The following is a 16,261-nucleotide window of genomic DNA, read 5'->3' as shown; positions in this document are numbered from 1 at the left end:
TCCAGATTTATTACGTCCGCTTTTGTTATTCCTGATCAATTATTCCCTTTGTTCATTTGTGTCCTTCATCTTACATAGATGGACACTCATCTTGTTTAATTGCGAATAACGTTTTGCTCATATATCTCCTTGGCTCGCCGTTCTCAAATTACGCATTTATGTCTTACATGTCTGTCGAATCTGAATTTTCTGTCCGTTTTCTGTCCGTTTGAATAGAGCAAGAGAGACACGTCCTGCGTCCTTGCAGTGATGAGTGTGTCTGTCCGTCCGTGCGCCTGTATGTTTTGTGGCACATCTGCCGTCCCCCTCTCCCTCCCTTCCCCTCCTCGTCCCCTCTGTGGTCGCCGCTACTCCCAGACACAGCTCCCGGGCCCTGAGTACCCTCACAGACCGGCGAGTGAAGAAGCTGCTCTGTTCGGCCCCCACCGGCCGCCGAGAGGGGAGAGGCGGGTCAGGTGTCGGCAGGACCGCACACGACGACACTGGGGGAGAGGGGCATCGGGATCGACGGGGAATATCTCCCCTTTGGAGAGGAGAGGAAGAAGTGGTAAAGGCGATTCAAGTCATCGCGGACTTTGCACGCAGAGTGCTAACGGGCTGTGGGGCATGTCAGCTCAGCGTTGCGTTCCATCGTATACAAGCCGTCCGTCAATGGCGTTGTTACGTTAGCTCTCTTCCTGGCGGGACCAGGGGGGGGGGGGAGACTTTGTTGTTTATCTTGCTTACGGACCGCCCAGACCGACCATCACGCTCTGTCGTCAACTCGCTAACCGGTAGAATGAGTCATTCATTGATTACGATTCCATCTGGATGACGATTTGTCCGATCTGAGGATGCGTGGTCCAGAGAGGGCCAGTGGCAGTCACAGGTGGTCACCGGCCCGCTTCAGGTGGTCTGTCCTTCTCACGGCCGCGGACCGCCTCTCTCGCCCTATCTCTTCACACTCCGGACACTGGGGCCGGCCAGGGACGCGGGCAGACGACCGCGGAAGTGGTCTGCACGTGCGCCGGTTGCAGGCCGGACAGCGGCGCGGGCGGTGGCCAGATAGGGCCGGCGGCTGACCGGGCGGCCGCCCGCGGCCCGCCGCCCCCGTTATCTGGGTCACGCCGCCGCCGCCGCCGCCGCCTCCTCCGCCCGGAGCGGGCGGGCGGCACGGGTCGGCAGCGCAGCGGCTCCAGCACCAATATGCGGCACCTATCTAATCGGCCGGCGACACCTGGTCGAACGGTGTGCGGTGCAGCAGTCGCCGCCGTCCTCCCGCCTCCCACCCACCGCTCAGTCACGGCGGTGTGGCAGTGTGACGGGCCCTGTCCTCCCGGCGGCGTCTGGACGGTCGCACCAGACCGCCGGAACCAGACGGCTCTGTGTGGACGTCACCGCTCGCCAGGGACGTGAACTGTGCCCGCCGGGCGACGGGCTGCGACTGACCGGCGAGCTCGTTAAATAAATAGACGAGTCAATGAACGAGTGACGGGGTGTGTAAATGAATGAAGCTGCAAGTGAATGAATATGCAGATTCGTCTTTTAGATGCTTGAATCGTTTGTTCATTGCTACCTGTTGAGTGTGGCCGCGCTGTTGAGAAATCTCATCACGCCTGTCGTGCGGCGCTGTTCCTTTCCTCTGTGCCGGCTGGGCTGGGGCGGAGCCGAGCTGACCGGCGCGGCGCCCGGCGCGCGGCTCGGCCGCATTACCAGCTCTCTCGCCGGTCCCGTGCGGAGCGCCGCTCTCTCGCCCGCCGTGCGTGCGTGTGCGTAACGCCCGGGCCGACCGGCCGGCGGGCGGCTGACGGGGCTGCAGCGCGGCGGCGGCCGGTCTCGAGCGGCGGTGTCGGGTAGCACAGAGCCGCCGCCGCCGCCGCCGCCGGAGCGGTCGCCAGAGACCGGACGGTCCTCTGCGCAGGCGGCAGCAGGCACGGGCAGAGGTCACTGGTCGGAGTGCGATTCGCCGCACTGACATATGGAGTACGCACATGCGTTCACTCAAACACGGACGCGTGGATGGCTGCCGAACTGCGTAGTTGGCCGCGTACTGCTTCCGCCCCAAAGTCCCTCTACTGACGGACGGTTCAATGAATCATCCAACGACCCAGGAGAGGGCATGCGAACAGGGGTGCATGCAGTGCTTCGTATTCCGTTTGTGTGAGGATTCGCCTTGCGACGAGGTCACAGGATTGTCCTGTAATCCTCTATCTTTTAGTGCATTGTTCATCATGCAGCGTGCTGGCACTGGGCAGTGGGCACCTCTCAGCCGGCCTTGGGCGCTTCTCCGTCGGTCTGTTCGTCTGAGTCCGTCTGTCGATCGCTCCTGACTGGTGACCCCCAGCAGGTTGCCGCGAGCCGCCCTCCACCCAGGCGGCTGCAGGTCGTCGGGCGACCCAGCTGCAGAGATAAACTCAATGCACTGGCACATTTGTCCAGTCATTGCTTGAATTCACCCTGTCACGGCGGTAAAAATTCGGCCCTTGACCAGTCTTCTGATGTGCTGTCAACTGCCGGTCTCGGCCTGGGAGTGTGGTGGGCGGTCCTACACTGTTCTTATCGGTCGAATCGGTGTGAATTGTGGGTGGCTGCTCGATGTGTTGTACCGTGCGTGTGACGGCCATTCCCCGCTGGGTCACGGCTGCCCCGGGTGTCAGCGGTCGGCCGGGTCACGGTGAAAGGCAGAGACAGCGGGAGCTCCCACTGACCGGTGTCACGACCGCGGTCCGTATTAGCCGTGAAATCGGCCCCGCCACTGCGTGATACCGACGTGAGAACCGCTGAGTGGGGCAGCGGTGACTCGGCACCGGCACACGGTCAGGGGTGTGGGCCTTAGGCCGTAATTCTTTGTGCTCTCAGATTTAATGGACATTTAATTTCTCACTTACTTTCCCTCTCACTGTAAGCGTGTGCCTTTTGCAGCCCGCCATTTACGTAGCTTCGACTTGGGTGGGCCTGCAAGCCACCCTTTCCCTACACCCGCCTGTGGCGAACACTCCTTTCATCTGCTTGGTGGGTGATTGCCGCAGGTCAGGAGAATGGGAGCTCGGTGTGATTACCAGGAATACCAGACAGTATGTTCAGTACACCAACCGGCCACGGAACGGCGGCCCGACGAAGGAGAGTTGCGCGTAACATGCAGCTTTCCGAGAGGGAACGGTGCGGGAACCGCAGGCCACCCATGGGGCTTCAGCGGGCATGCTGCATTTTGTCGGTGGTGGAAGAACTCAGACCGGTCCCAGCGGTGATCTGTTATGGTGTTATAACCGCGATGGGTCGCGCGAACAGCCTATACGCGCTTGCATTAGGCGGTTCCTCGACTACCGTTCCACGTTTGCTTCAACCCAGGGTGTTGACGTGCCCACTTTTCGCCTAATGACGGGTCTTTATCAGTGCACTGGCGCTGCTCTATGTCGTTATCAGTGAGCCCAGCCTTCAGATACAATGTGGATGGAATCAATCACCGATTGATGCAACACTAGGTCCAAGTGGCATAGGGGACGACCGGTCTGGTTTAGAACTCTAGTTCCCTGTGTGGCACGGACCGGTGAATCCCTGACAGTCTGTTTATCCGCCCGAGGAGCACCCTGTCCCCTCCCCCAGGGTCGGGGCGCCGCCGGCAGTGTGCTGTCTGACTCAGAACTGGGCGGCTGATGTCAGACAACAGGTGACTGAGTCCCTGAGGTCACCCGGGGCCAGTGAGGTCGGCCCGTGCTGGCACTCCACAGTTGTCTTTGTGGAACTGCTCCGCCGGAATCTCCCACGAGCAATGGGGAATTTCCGGGCATGCGGGCTGTTTCTGGCTGAGGGTTTTGGGAGAGACTGTGTTGTAACTCAAGGTGCCTATAGGGATTGATGGGTGTCTATAAGGCACTGCCGAATCTTCTTGCTGGATAGTCAGAGCGGCGAAATGAATTATAATATTGACGATCGATTATATGCCGGTTAGCGTTTTGTAGAACCCGTTTAGTTGCGTAGTCCAGCATCGGCCGATTGATTGCGGTCTGCGCTGAGCTGTCCCAGTGACCGGCACAGCTCCGTCACCCGGTCATCGCCCGGCCGTGTGAGCAGAGGTCGGCGGGCCCAGTTTCCGACCGGTGCCCGCGGCACACCGGCTCCCGTTCAGCGCCCGCCACCCGCGGCTGGCACCCTCCCAAACGGTCTGAATCACCGGCCGATCCTGGCCCGGCGCGGCGCGGGACCGTCCCGCCGCCCGGTGTCCGCCCTCGTGCTCAGAGAGCGTTGGTGATAATCCGACACTGGGTCCCCGCCCACTCCCTGCAGAGGTTCAATGGAAGAGAGCCGTGTAGCGATCAGCTCGACCTGTTATAGGGGCCGGCTGGTCAATCGTCATGCCGTGTCTGTTCGATTTTCAAAGGCGGTCTCGTGCACAGAACGTTCGAACTAGCGCACTTTTCAGACAGAACGAAAATTGGTGCTGAGCTTTAACACTTGTGGCTGGGTCGTCAACATGTACTTCGAAAATTGTGGACATCTATTGACAGTCAAACATACTTCCTGCTTTGGTCACCATAGCACCTCGCTTCCTCTATCACGTGACGTTACAACCGCTGTACCTGATAGGCCGCCTATCGTTTACGAACGGTGCGCCTTTAGATCTCTATGCCTGACTCACTCGGGATCAGTCTTGGCACCTGCGGCGGTCGGTGGCCTTTGAAGTGATACCGACGCGAAGCTGTGCCCCGGAGAATGGCGACCATCGTCCTTTGGTGTCACGATATCATCGCCCTGTTCCACGCTTCCTTGGTGACGTCGGTTATAGCTGTCCTACTCATCCAGTAACTAGTGTCACACCGTAACCACCCTACTTTATCAGTGACGTTTCGATGCTGCTGCCTTTTTCCACTACATAGTGTCCCGATCTAGTGGTGATTACATGGCTTTGCGGTTCCCATCCATCGCTAACGTTCAGTTATTTCTGTGCTCTTCCACTAGTGATGTCAGTTTGTGACCCTCCTGTTCCATCAGTGACAACTGACAGGACGGCGGTGATGTTGTACTTATTGTCAATTCAGTATATGACATGTGAGGCATTGCTTTGGACTTGTGCCGACTGCAGGTGCGTCGTGTCTGTGACGGTTAGTGTTGTTGATTTGTGGGGCTCAACTGCTTTTTGTTTGTTGGCCTTACTCCAAGGAGAAAACTTAAACCATTGTTGCGTTGTTGTGACCTGTGACTCTGTGAGCTTTGCAAAACGACAACTCATCAGCAGCAAGTACTTTGAATTGATCAACTGTAACTTTAGGCTGGCTTACGTGCCTGTGTAGACTTCAAATTCAGCGAGTTTTGTTGACTGATCACATGGTCGCTGATTGGTTGTCCCCTTGTGAGCTCGTTGGCCGTGTCTGTGTGTCTGTGTGTCTGTTCGCTCTCCGTGCTGTCACGACCGGGGCGGCGCTCCGTCCGTACAGAGCTCCACTGTGAGGAGCAGCAGCAGAGTGATGCAGACGGCGGTGTCGGCGGGCCCGCGGTGCCCGGCCAGCCGCCGCCCACCAAGACACACCGGCGCCGGTACCGGGTGCTGCGGCGGCGGCAGCAGCAGCAGCAGCAGAGTGGCGGCCCAGGTGTGAGCGCGTGACACTAACCGGCCCCGGTGGCGGCCCCTGCTGCACGTCCGTCAGGTGCCCGGTGGCGGCTGACCCGACTCGGCTGTCCCCGTCTGACGCCCCTGCCGCAGTTGTCCGTCCGTGTGTCCGTCTCTGACCCGCACGCACCCGTTTGTTTTGTTGAGTGTCGTACCCCCTGCACATAAATGCCTATTACGTAACAACGTGCACAACATTTCCGGACACCTTATTTCATAATCTGGTGGTGGCTCTCTCACCGACTGTTGAATGCGATATTTTATCACGAATCCTCAATAGCCACATGTTGAACGAACACAGTTGATCGGTGTCTATTGAACATATATTTTCATGAATAATACCCCGTCGACTTATAACATCAATCATTCTTACAACTCTGCCTATTGGCTTACATATCGGTTCTCAATTTCAATTGGATTGATGCCGAGACAAAAAATAAACGGGGCGGATTTGGTGGTTGGCTATTCACTGGTGCTGGATCGTTTCTCGGAATGAAAGTCCTGTCCGGAAAGGTGTGCACCCAACCTGATTTGTCGCTGATTATGTCGTTTTGTTTTGCTTGTTTTTACATTCGGTTTTCATGCCCCTTTTAGCGTTAAAATATTTACAATGTCATTTTCATTGTATTGTGCCAATTTTAGCGCAATTTTTAAATAGTAGATTATTAGCCTGGCGCTAGTGTTCTTTGGCTTCATGATTTTTGCGCTTTGTGAAGAAGGAGCGGACGCCAACCGTGACCGCGATTCGTTGCTTCCCGGCCCGCCTTTTCGCTCTGCTCTCCGGCCAGCTAACGCCATTCGTCCGTCCGTCCGTCTGTGTGGGCTCTGCCGTGAACACTAATCCAAACATCAACTGCTCCACCTTCAGCTACCTGCGTGACTTGTTCTCGATTACGCTGATTGATTTTGTCTTGGATTTCGGCTTTCGCTATATCTTTTGCCTCATGGTGCGATGGTCACTTCAGTGTCTGGTCGTGTTTTCTGGTCGTTCTTTTCAATATCTCAGAATCAGTGTCCCTTTCATTCCGGTTGCGGGGGCATGCTTATTGCTCACCTTGGTCTGTGTGTCTGGTGCTGGGCGTCCGTGCATTATGGGGTGCTTTCCCGTAGGCAACGAGGTGCACTACCAGCGGAGCCGGGTGGCGTCGACAGACACGGATAGGAGCACCACCAGGCGGCCGGCGCGGCGCCGGCGCATCTACCAGCGCGTCAACGCTGTACGCCGCTCCGGTGACGGCCGGGCGCGCGTCAGGGGCGGCGGCGGCGGCCCGGCCCAGCTGCCCGACTCCTACTTCGAGGAGGGCGGCGCCGGCGCCGGCTCGGCGACCACCGAGCAGCGCCGCTACAGCTGGAGGAGCACGCAGAGTCTGGGCGGCGCCGGGGCGGCCGGCGGCGGCGGTCTGGTGACGGCGGCCGGCGGCCGGACGGCGCCCCCGGCCGGCGGCGCCTCGCCCGTCCGACAGTACTCCTCCTCCTACTACTGGACCACCCGGCTGGGCGGCGCGGCCGGCGGCGGCGCGGCCGGACAGGGCGGCTACGGCGGCGAGACGGCCGGCACCACCGTCCGACGGACCAGCGTCTCCCGGCACCGGGTGACGACTGTGGGCGGCGCCGGCGGCTCCTTCCCCTGTGCGGAGGGGGTGCCGTGCGCTGCCGGCGCTCAGTTCACCGGCCAACAGAGCGGCGCCGCCTCCCAGCAGGCGGGCCGGGTCTACGGACAGACCCAACAGACCTATGGACAGACTTATGGACAGACTCAGCAGGCTTACGGACAGACACAACAGACTTACGGACAGACGGGCAGTAGCGGCCAGACATACGACCGGACCCAGGGGTATGACCGGTACGGCGCCGGTTCGACATACGATCAGACGCAGGGCGGGCGCACCTACGACCGCACGTACGGCCGCGGCCGCGTGGACACCAGTCGCGGCGGCACCGTGGTCACCCGCTTCCCGGGCCGCACCGTCTACCGCAACGCCACCGGAACGTACGTCAACTACACGCGCACGCTGCCGGACGGCCGCACCATCAGCTCGTACAACTACACGGTCAGCTACCCGGGCCGGCGGCGCGGCGGCGTCATCACCGCGCGCAACACCACCACCGTCCGTAACCGCACCGTGCTGACCACCACCTCTGAGCGCGTGGTGCCCGGCGGCACGCGCGTCCTATACCGTAACACCACCACCGTGCGACAGTTCCCCGGCAGCAGCGTGACCGGCTCCAATGTGCGTCAGACCACGCTCACAGAGACGAGCTCGTCGGGCGCGAGCTCGGGCGGCGGTGGATCACTGACCGGTCAGACCACGGTGGTGGGTTCGTCCGGGAGTCAGTCCAGGGTGTCGGGATCACGTGTGACCGAGTCGACCGAGCGCGAATCCAGGGTGGCGGGATCCTCGGTGACGGGCTCTTCCTCTGGCTCTCTGTCTGGCTCCTCAGTCTATGGCTCTGGCTCCTCTGAGTCTGGCTCCTCCTCGAGCAGCATTTACACCTCCCGATATCGCAACGAATCGCGGCAGGTGTCCGGCTCCGAGTCGGCCGTGTCTAAGTCTGAAAACACAGGTGTGCAATCGCGTCGGCGCGGCGGCGGCGGCCGCGGCCGGTGGACGGGTCGGCGCGGCGGCGGCAGCGTCACCCAGGTCACCAACGTCACCCGAGTGGTGACCAGCTGGACGGGCGGCAGCGGCGGGTCGCGCACCAACGTCACCAGGGTCGTCAAGGAGGAGCGCATCTCCCGGGAGGAGCTGCAGCGCGCCTACCGCGCCAAGAACCGGCTGGAGCGCTTCGGAGGTAGGCCTCGACACAAGGTGGAGGTGCACGCTCTCCCGGCCCGACCCTACTCACCGCTCACCCCCCGCCGACTGACCCGCGGTCTGTCAGACACGGCTCCGACCGGCTGGTGGCGGTGGTCCGTCCACTCTCGTCCGGTGTGTGGCTTAACCCCTTCGTCCGTCCGTTCTGCTAACCGTCCGTCTGCGTCTCACACACACTGGTGTCGGCTCTCTTGCATGCAGCGTGGTGTGTCCAACCGGCGCTGAGACCACGCCGGCCCCTGCCTCCCGCTCTTCGTCCGTCCGCTGGGCGCACCTGTCTCGTCCGACGCACTTTATGTGAGCGAGTGAGAGAGTGAGAGGAGCTCCGGTGAGACGGCCGACGGCGATGAAGACGGCCCCCCTCCCTGGACAGGCTGGCTCGGAACGGTCCTTCCGGGCGGAGGACGGGCCGCCGGACTCGCATCTACTGGCTACCTCACCTCCGGCACAGCGCGGCGCTCGCTCGGAAGCGGCTCTCACAGTAACGGCATTCAGGTGAGATAGGTGAGAACAGGGTTTTTCAGTTCAAACTTTTGGCTTGTTTATATTGGTTCTGATTGGTGGGATAGGGTTTTGATTTTTGAGCTCCTGTTTTCCATCGGTTCTTGTTGTCATGTGATGTGATTTGCTGGATTTCACACGGCTCCGCCCTAGTTTGATGACGTGATCACTCGGCGCCTGGCACAGTTCCGCCTGGATCGCTTCGTCCCTCGCTTATCATGCCTTATGTAACCAGTTTTAAGACAAATTTCGACAGCTGAAAAGACATGAATACTCGCTTCTCGCTTGCGGATACTCACTGAAGATCTCTGTATTACATAATGCCTCATTTTTTACCCTATTAGGTATCAACGAATGAATTGAGCATCAAACCCTGTTGGTAGGTAGTTTGCCGCCTTCACGTATGAAAGGAGTAGACTTTAAAAGTAAAATGTATGGTGTAGGAACACCTTCAGTTGCATTACTTATTTATTCCAACAGTTACACTTAATCGTGAGTACCCGTATGTAGTTTGGGAGTCGGCCGGCGCCGAATCGCTAACCGATCCCAAGCCGGTCACTCTGTGATACTGGCTGCCCACGCGCATCCCTAGCCCCACTCGTGCGTGAGGGAGCGGCGCCGGCTGGGTTGTTTTTGTGTTCGCCACCCCATGTCAGTGGAGCACGTGTGCCAAACTGGAGCGGCGTCAACCCAGTTCGGCCGCGCGCGTGCGCCGATCTCCAGGGCGATCGACATGGCGCGCGCCTGGACAGTTCAGACGACTGGCTAATGTCGCTCGGGCGTAAACAGTGGTCGCCGCCGGGCCCAGTCCTGCGCGCGGTCCCTGACCGGTGGCCGACGGCCCTCCGGGGGTCCTGTGCCCGCGGCCTCCCACGCCTGGCCACCAGCCAGCCGGCGGGCGAACCGCCGCGTCATGCTCGGACATACACCGAGGGGGTTTACGAGCCTGTTTGTTGGCGGTACATGCACGAACCGCTCTCGGTGAACTGGGGCGTGTTGAAATGCTCCGGGGGTCGGTCACACACATACGCGGCGGAAATGAGAAATAGAAACCAAGTAGCTTTGTGGTGGCTAAACTGCTGCGAGAGGAGACAGAAACCGGTTACCAAATAAGTCAGACCCTGCAGGGAGCAATCTTGGTACCCATCCTACACTTGTATCGTCCATAGGGAAGGTCATCTACTCTGACACATGCTTAGAAAAATTCAGTGTCATGAAAAGACGTTTAACCGATGCAGAATCTCTGTTTACAGGCCAGTATCATCTCCTGTCTGCTCAGCTGACTTGGCACTCTTGTCCACAGGATTGCTTTACAGGTCTTACTTTCAGGTTGTTCGCCGTCATCTGCTCATTTTGACCCCGCTCTCCCCTCGTGATCTGTCAATTGTGATGAGTTATACCCACCATATCGCGATGTCTCTTGTATCGTGTCCTGTATTGAAACGCACTATACCAATGTCATTTTGTATCCGACGTGTTGTGCCCTGTCGTCCCTGTGCCGATACTAATTGTCGAGCGGCGCCACAGAGGCGGCTGCTCAGCAGACCTGCGAGAGAGGTTCCTGCCTGCCGGCGTCAGGGAACCTGCTCATCGGTCGCGAGGAGCGCCTGCAGGCGTCGTCCACGTGCGGTAACCGGCGACGGGTACGTGCTGGGTAGAGGAGACGGTCGAACGGACGGCGGGGGGGGGGGGCGGTTAGTTGGTAGGACGGGGATCGCTCAGTGTGTGAGGTGTTTATTGTTTGTTGGGCTTTGTTAATCACTTAAGTCATCTTTATCCTTCTTCTTCTTCTTTGAATTGCGGTGATATTTTTGATGTTTCCGAAAAACTGTTTTATCGCCTTACCGACAATTCACGCATGACTTTCTAAGGTTGGGTTGAGTTTCAGTCCTCACAAGTCACAATATTTTTATCCCATCCTATAGATGCTCCCTCCAGCGACATACTGGAAAATTACTTCAATCTCGCAGCCAGCCATGCTGATTACGGCACCTTCCATCCTGCTTCCGTCCTGCTTCCGTCCTGCACTCCTGTCACCGGCCAGGTCAGGTATGAACCAAAGTAAACTGCCTACCGACTGCTGCCTGTACATCACTGAATCGTGGCTGTATGACTGTGACCGGCCTGTCCTTTACTTACATAAGCTCCCCGATCCCAGTCCCTTGTCCAGTCCGGCTGCCGGCCGCGGCCAAGACGACCCCGGGGCCGGGACAGGATGTGTCGGACCGTTGTCGGGCTGTCATTCATTCCTCGCCCGCTGCCGGCGCTGGTCGAGCTGCGGTCACAGATAGTCGGACGTCCGGTGGCGGAGTGCGCCGTCCGCCGCCGGCAGCGGAGATAAGGACCCGGAGAGACCGTCCGGTCGCGCGGCCCGGTGGCTGCATGGACTGCCATTCTGTCCCCTGCTCAGCAGTATAGCCTCCAACCAACTCTAGCATTTGCAGCCCGGCCTGTTCATACCCGATCCCTGCCCCTGCATCAGTTTGCTGCTCTGGTATCTGGGGCAATATTGCCCAGCCGAATGCGATAGGCTATATATTATTTTATATCCCACACACACATTTGTGTCTCTTTGTGCTCAATCTCTTTATACGTATGATATGGTTTCTGGCTCACTGACGAACGGTGGCAACTCCCCAGGAGCGATATTGTATAGTGTCGCATTTGGAGGAGCGTAAGAAATGTTTCTGGTGCGACTCGCGGCCACAAACCGAGAAGAAGTTGTTGCTCAACCATCAGATCAAGCATGCCGTCGGCGCCACCAAGATCGGTCCCAAGGGGTGAGTGAGCTATATCGGTCCACCGAGCTCGGGTCAGCTGTGCTGGTAAGGATCTGAAGGAATGAGGCTGATAGAGAACTGTTTCAATGACCATGTATAATGTGATTTCGATTTGATGTCTCGCTGGTGAGATTGCACGAAAGCCTACGTGAAGTTCAGTAATACGTTGAATTTTCTGTCAATTGCCCGACTTTTTTCGTAACCTGCATGCTCCTTGCCATTTGTATTGCAACCGCACCATTGTTGATTAGCAACCGCCGTTATCTGGTGCGCACGCCGTGTGACATCTCGTAGCTCCCTCCCCTGCTCTGTAACACGTTGGCCGCCTCCGTCAGGTACCGCCGGCTCACCTGGTGGCAGGCAGAAAACGGCATGGAGAAGGTCCAGATCCAGCTCGACCTGGAGGCCGAGTTCCACTTCACACATCTCATCATGCGGTTCAAAACGTTCCGGCCAAAGGCCATGGTCATCGAGCGCTCCTACGACTTCGGAGAAACGTGGCACGTGAGTGATGAAGGGTGGCTGGGTTTGAGCTGATAGTAGAATGGTGACGATGTCCTAGTAACAATGTTTATAGCATCGAGACTAGCAGTCTAGGATTCGTTTGTTTTGTTTGTTTTTTGTTAAATAAGCGATTTTTTTTGCCCTGCGGAATCTTCTGCTTACGATTGAACCTCCCGTGATCTGTTTTACGTTTCTGTCACTAATGACGTATTTGACGCACATGGAACAACTAAGTATAGCCTTTTCATCTCGTCTCTACCGAAAATGACGAGCTAACACTACTGACGAATAAATAATTGTAAAGCCTAGTCAGTACCGTTGACAATCTTATATGCTTTGCTGTTCGCGCATATAAGCCATTCCATTATTTTATCCTGTATCGAGAAATTGGTGCCGTCTGGCCCTGTCGGCTGATGCTCTGTTACCGTCCGGTGGTAGGTGTGTACCCTCTGACCGGCCGTGTACCTCCAGGTGTACCGGTACTTTGCCGACCGGTGCGCGGAGGAGTTCCCGGACGTGTACCAGGGCAGTCCGCGTACCATGTCGGAGGTGGTCTGCCAGGAGCGGTACTCGCGGGTAGAGCCCTCCTCCCGTGGTGAGGTGAGTTAAGCAGCGTGCGGGAGAGGGAGGGGGCAGTACTCGCGCGTGGAGCCCTTCCCCTCGAGGGGGGGGGTCAGTACTCGTGCGTAGAGCCCTCCCCCCTCGTGGTGGGGTGAGTTGAACAGCGGGGGGGGGGTCAGTGCTCTACATGGAGCCCTCCTCCCGTGGTGAGGTGAGTTTAGCGGCGAAGGGGGCATTTTACATTTAAATGAATGCTGCCACAGATCAGTTGCCATTAGAGTGACTTTGACTTTATAATAAACGCTGGCTGATGTGAATAATTATTGCCTCTGATTCTTACTCATTTAAAATTGTTGTCAGTAAATCTAAAGACGCATCCTTCCTTCGTCCATGTAGGAATGAGCGTTTCAATAGACAGAGCGAATTGCTCCTGTCGCTCGGAGGTAGGCGGGTTTTCCAGCGCCCCGGTGCGGTGTCCGACGGGCTCCGCCGTCGGCCGGCGGCCGCCTGTGTTTGCGTTGGACGCCGCCGTATGGAGGCGGCTGGGTCGGGTCGGTCGGTCGGCCCGGCCAGCATGTGCCGACCTCGTCAGGCGACTGACAGCGGGGCAGCCCGGCCCGACGCGGCCTGCTGGCGCCCTGTGGTCGTTTGATGTGCTTTGATTGGGCTGCGGAGAGACTCGAAACACGGCCTGAGTCACCTGTAACAGGCAGAAACGGGTACAGGCGCGTTTATCCTGGACTACTTTGGGCCACTTCTCGCTGCTTGACGCTTGTAGCGGAGGTTATAGGGCTGAAGTTAAGACGTATATTCCATTGGAACGTAGTTTTACGTGGCAGTGGTTGAAGTGTAAGCATGCACAATGAGCATACAGGTATCACTCCGGTTTTCCTCCTACTTTTTTTTTTACAAAATACTTTTTTGTTGTTGTTCGGATTTTGATGGCATCTTTGATTTGTTTTACGGGCGTTTCGGAATGAGAGTGACTGTTCTGACGCTCGCTGTCTGTCTCCGTCCGTTCTCAGGTGATTTTCCGTGCGCTGCCGCCGCGCCTGACGCCAGCCAACCCGTACAGTGACGAGGTACAGAACCTGCTGAAAATCACCAACCTGCGCATCAACTTCACCCGGCTGCACACGCTCGGCGACGACCTGCTCGACCACAGGAACGAGATCAAGGTCAGTACGGGATCAGGATCGAACCAGGCCACCGCCATCCTTATATTGCAGCGCTATCGGTACAGGACGCTAGCGGCTTAGTTTTGAACGTCAGGCGCCAGTGACTGATGTGCGTTTTGATAGTTGAGCTTTGGATGTCATTGTCAATGGATGGGTAAATGTGTAGAAATTGGTGCAAAAGTTCGTTGCGACCAACAGCTGATATTTGTGGCTAACTAAACACCAGCCGTATGATAAGTAAGCGATGCTGCATCAGCCAGCAGCGCCTGACGTCTCATCTGTCTGGTCTGCCCGTGCAGGAAAAGTACTACTACGCCATCTACGAGATGGTGGTGGCGGGCCGGTGCTCGTGCTACGGCCACGCGCCGCGCTGCCTGCCGCTGCCGGGCGTCGACCCGGTCCCAGAGATGGTGCACGGCCGCTGCGAGTGCATCCACAACACGCAGGGACTCAACTGCGAGCGCTGTCTCGACTTTCACCACGACCTGCCGTGGAAGCCGGCCGTCGGCAAGGAGACCAACGCCTGCAAACGTACGGACACGGACGAGACTGTGGGCATGGTGCTGGGAGAAGGGTGTCGATTTGAAGGATGTGTTAAAGCGCTTCTGTAATGCGTTAATATATTTATGCTGAATAGATAAGAGTAGTAACTACCCTACATGTCGGAACAGTATTTCCAGTGTGCTGTTTGCAGCAAAGTAAAAACATCCGGATGTAAAACTGGAGACGCGGGAGTTGGACAATTGTCTGTTTTCTCCTCAACATGTCTGTCGTCGATACGCTTCCGTAATCCCACTGAACGGCCGCGCTGTCCGTATGCCGCAGCCCCTGCTGATCCACCGCTCTGCCCGCAGGCTGCAACTGCCACAACCACAGCGACCGGTGTCACTTTGACCCGGCGCGCTTCAACCAGACGGGCTTCGTGAGCGGCGGCGTGTGCGATGACTGTCGGGACAACACAGAGGGCTATAACTGCGAGCAGTGCAAGACTGGCTTCTACCAGGTGCCCGGCCTGGACCTGCGCGACCCCAACATCTGCAGAGGTCAGTGCTAACGTCACTGAGGGGTCCAGGTGGCAGAGGGATGGGCGCGATGGAGTGTGGTGTGCTGTATCACTGTGCGATTGAAATTTTCGCGAGGGTGGAGGGATACTCATGGTTTGAGGCGTAATTTGTTTGACAGTAAAATGATAATTTCGGTGGTTCGGTTAGTACTGTGAATTTAGCGACAACGTTTGCTAAGTGTTTTATCCATTATGCTCCAAACTTGTTCGCCTAGAAGCTGTTTGTCTAACCTTAATTATTATCCCGTGTACCGCAGAGTGCGAGTGTGACCCGCGCGGCTCCCTGTACGACGGCATCTGCGAGTCCAAGGCCACGGACACTCTCCCGGCCGGCCACTGCCACTGCAAGGAGAAGGTGGGAGGCGCGCGCTGCGACCGCTGTCAGCCCGGCTACTGGAACTTCACCGCCGAAAACCCGGCCGGCTGCCAGGAGTGCACGTGCGACCCGCTCGGCTCGCTGCCTGACATCGGCTGTGACGAGCTGACCGGCCACTGCCGCTGCAAACGCCACGTGGTCGGCCGCAACTGCGACCAGTGTCCCGAGCAGTACTGGGGCCTCAGCGACCACCCGGACGGCTGCAAGCCGTGCAGCTGCGACCCGGGCGGCGCCTACGACAACACCTGCGACGTCATCACCGGGCAGTGCAGGTACGTGGTCGGGCGAGGGAACATCAGGGGCGCAGGGAACCCTAGTACGCCGTGGTGCTTAAAGTAATTGCAGAATAGTTCGGCCTTTGCAGTGGACTGAGTGGAGAGGTTGTCAAGCACATATGCGTCACTATTGCCAGCAAATTATGAAAAGCATCAGTATCGTCGAAGAACCTCTGTCTCTCTTGTCGCCCACCGCGCGCCCGTTAACACCGCCCTCCCCCTGTGTTCAGGTGCCGTCCGAACCTGGCCGGCCGGACGTGCAGCGAGCCCCAGGAGAACTTTTACGGTGGCCTGCTCGACTACCTGGTCTATGAGGCCGAGACGGCGCGCACAGACGAGGTACGCTCTCTGCTGTGTGGACAGACGTGACGAGTTCGCCTGCGGCACGCCACTGACGAATTACCTCTGGCGAGCTTCCTTATTTCACCTTTGTTTAGTTGACCATGCTGCATTTCTAAGATATTGTTTGCTGTTTATCGGCTGGTTTTCTCTGAAGTGGCTCTGTGTTTTATCAAGCTCTATATTGAGGCTGCATCATAGGAGTTCTGGGGCTGGGTTCTAGGGCTTTGCGTCTCTTATGATTTATGTCTTCCTCGTCCGTAACTATCTTTGTTTCCCTATAC

The 16,261-nt window shown here is 57.8% G+C and overlaps 1 protein-coding gene across 6 annotated transcripts in view; it reads left to right on the top strand.

Annotated features, from left to right (window-relative positions):
• LOC122382181 (laminin subunit beta-1-like) overlaps window positions 1-16,261 on the top strand; it is a 36,156-nt gene that overhangs the window by 7,859 nt on the left and 12,036 nt on the right. For all 6 annotated transcript variants that reach the window (XM_043367167.1, XM_043367162.1, XM_043367163.1 and 3 more), the window contains exons 3-11: window positions 10,429-10,544; window positions 11,542-11,681; window positions 12,017-12,185; window positions 12,657-12,785; window positions 13,772-13,924; window positions 14,224-14,455; window positions 14,779-14,967; window positions 15,245-15,635; window positions 15,869-15,977. In XM_043367167.1, the coding sequence (XP_043223102.1) occupies window positions 10,429-10,544; window positions 11,542-11,681; window positions 12,017-12,185; window positions 12,657-12,785; window positions 13,772-13,924; window positions 14,224-14,455; window positions 14,779-14,967; window positions 15,245-15,635; window positions 15,869-15,977 (1,628 nt within the window). The remainder of the gene's footprint in view (window positions 1-10,428; window positions 10,545-11,541; window positions 11,682-12,016; window positions 12,186-12,656; window positions 12,786-13,771; window positions 13,925-14,223; window positions 14,456-14,778; window positions 14,968-15,244; window positions 15,636-15,868; window positions 15,978-16,261) is intronic.

Source organism: Amphibalanus amphitrite, unplaced genomic scaffold (assembly GCF_019059575.1).
Source record: "Amphibalanus amphitrite isolate SeventyFive unplaced genomic scaffold, NRLGWU_Aamphi_draft 000135F_arrow, whole genome shotgun sequence".
Taxonomy (NCBI): domain Eukaryota; kingdom Metazoa; phylum Arthropoda; class Thecostraca; order Balanomorpha; family Balanidae; genus Amphibalanus; species Amphibalanus amphitrite.
Note: the sequence above shows the minus strand (reverse complement) of the source record. Positions and strands in the feature narration are given on the sequence as shown.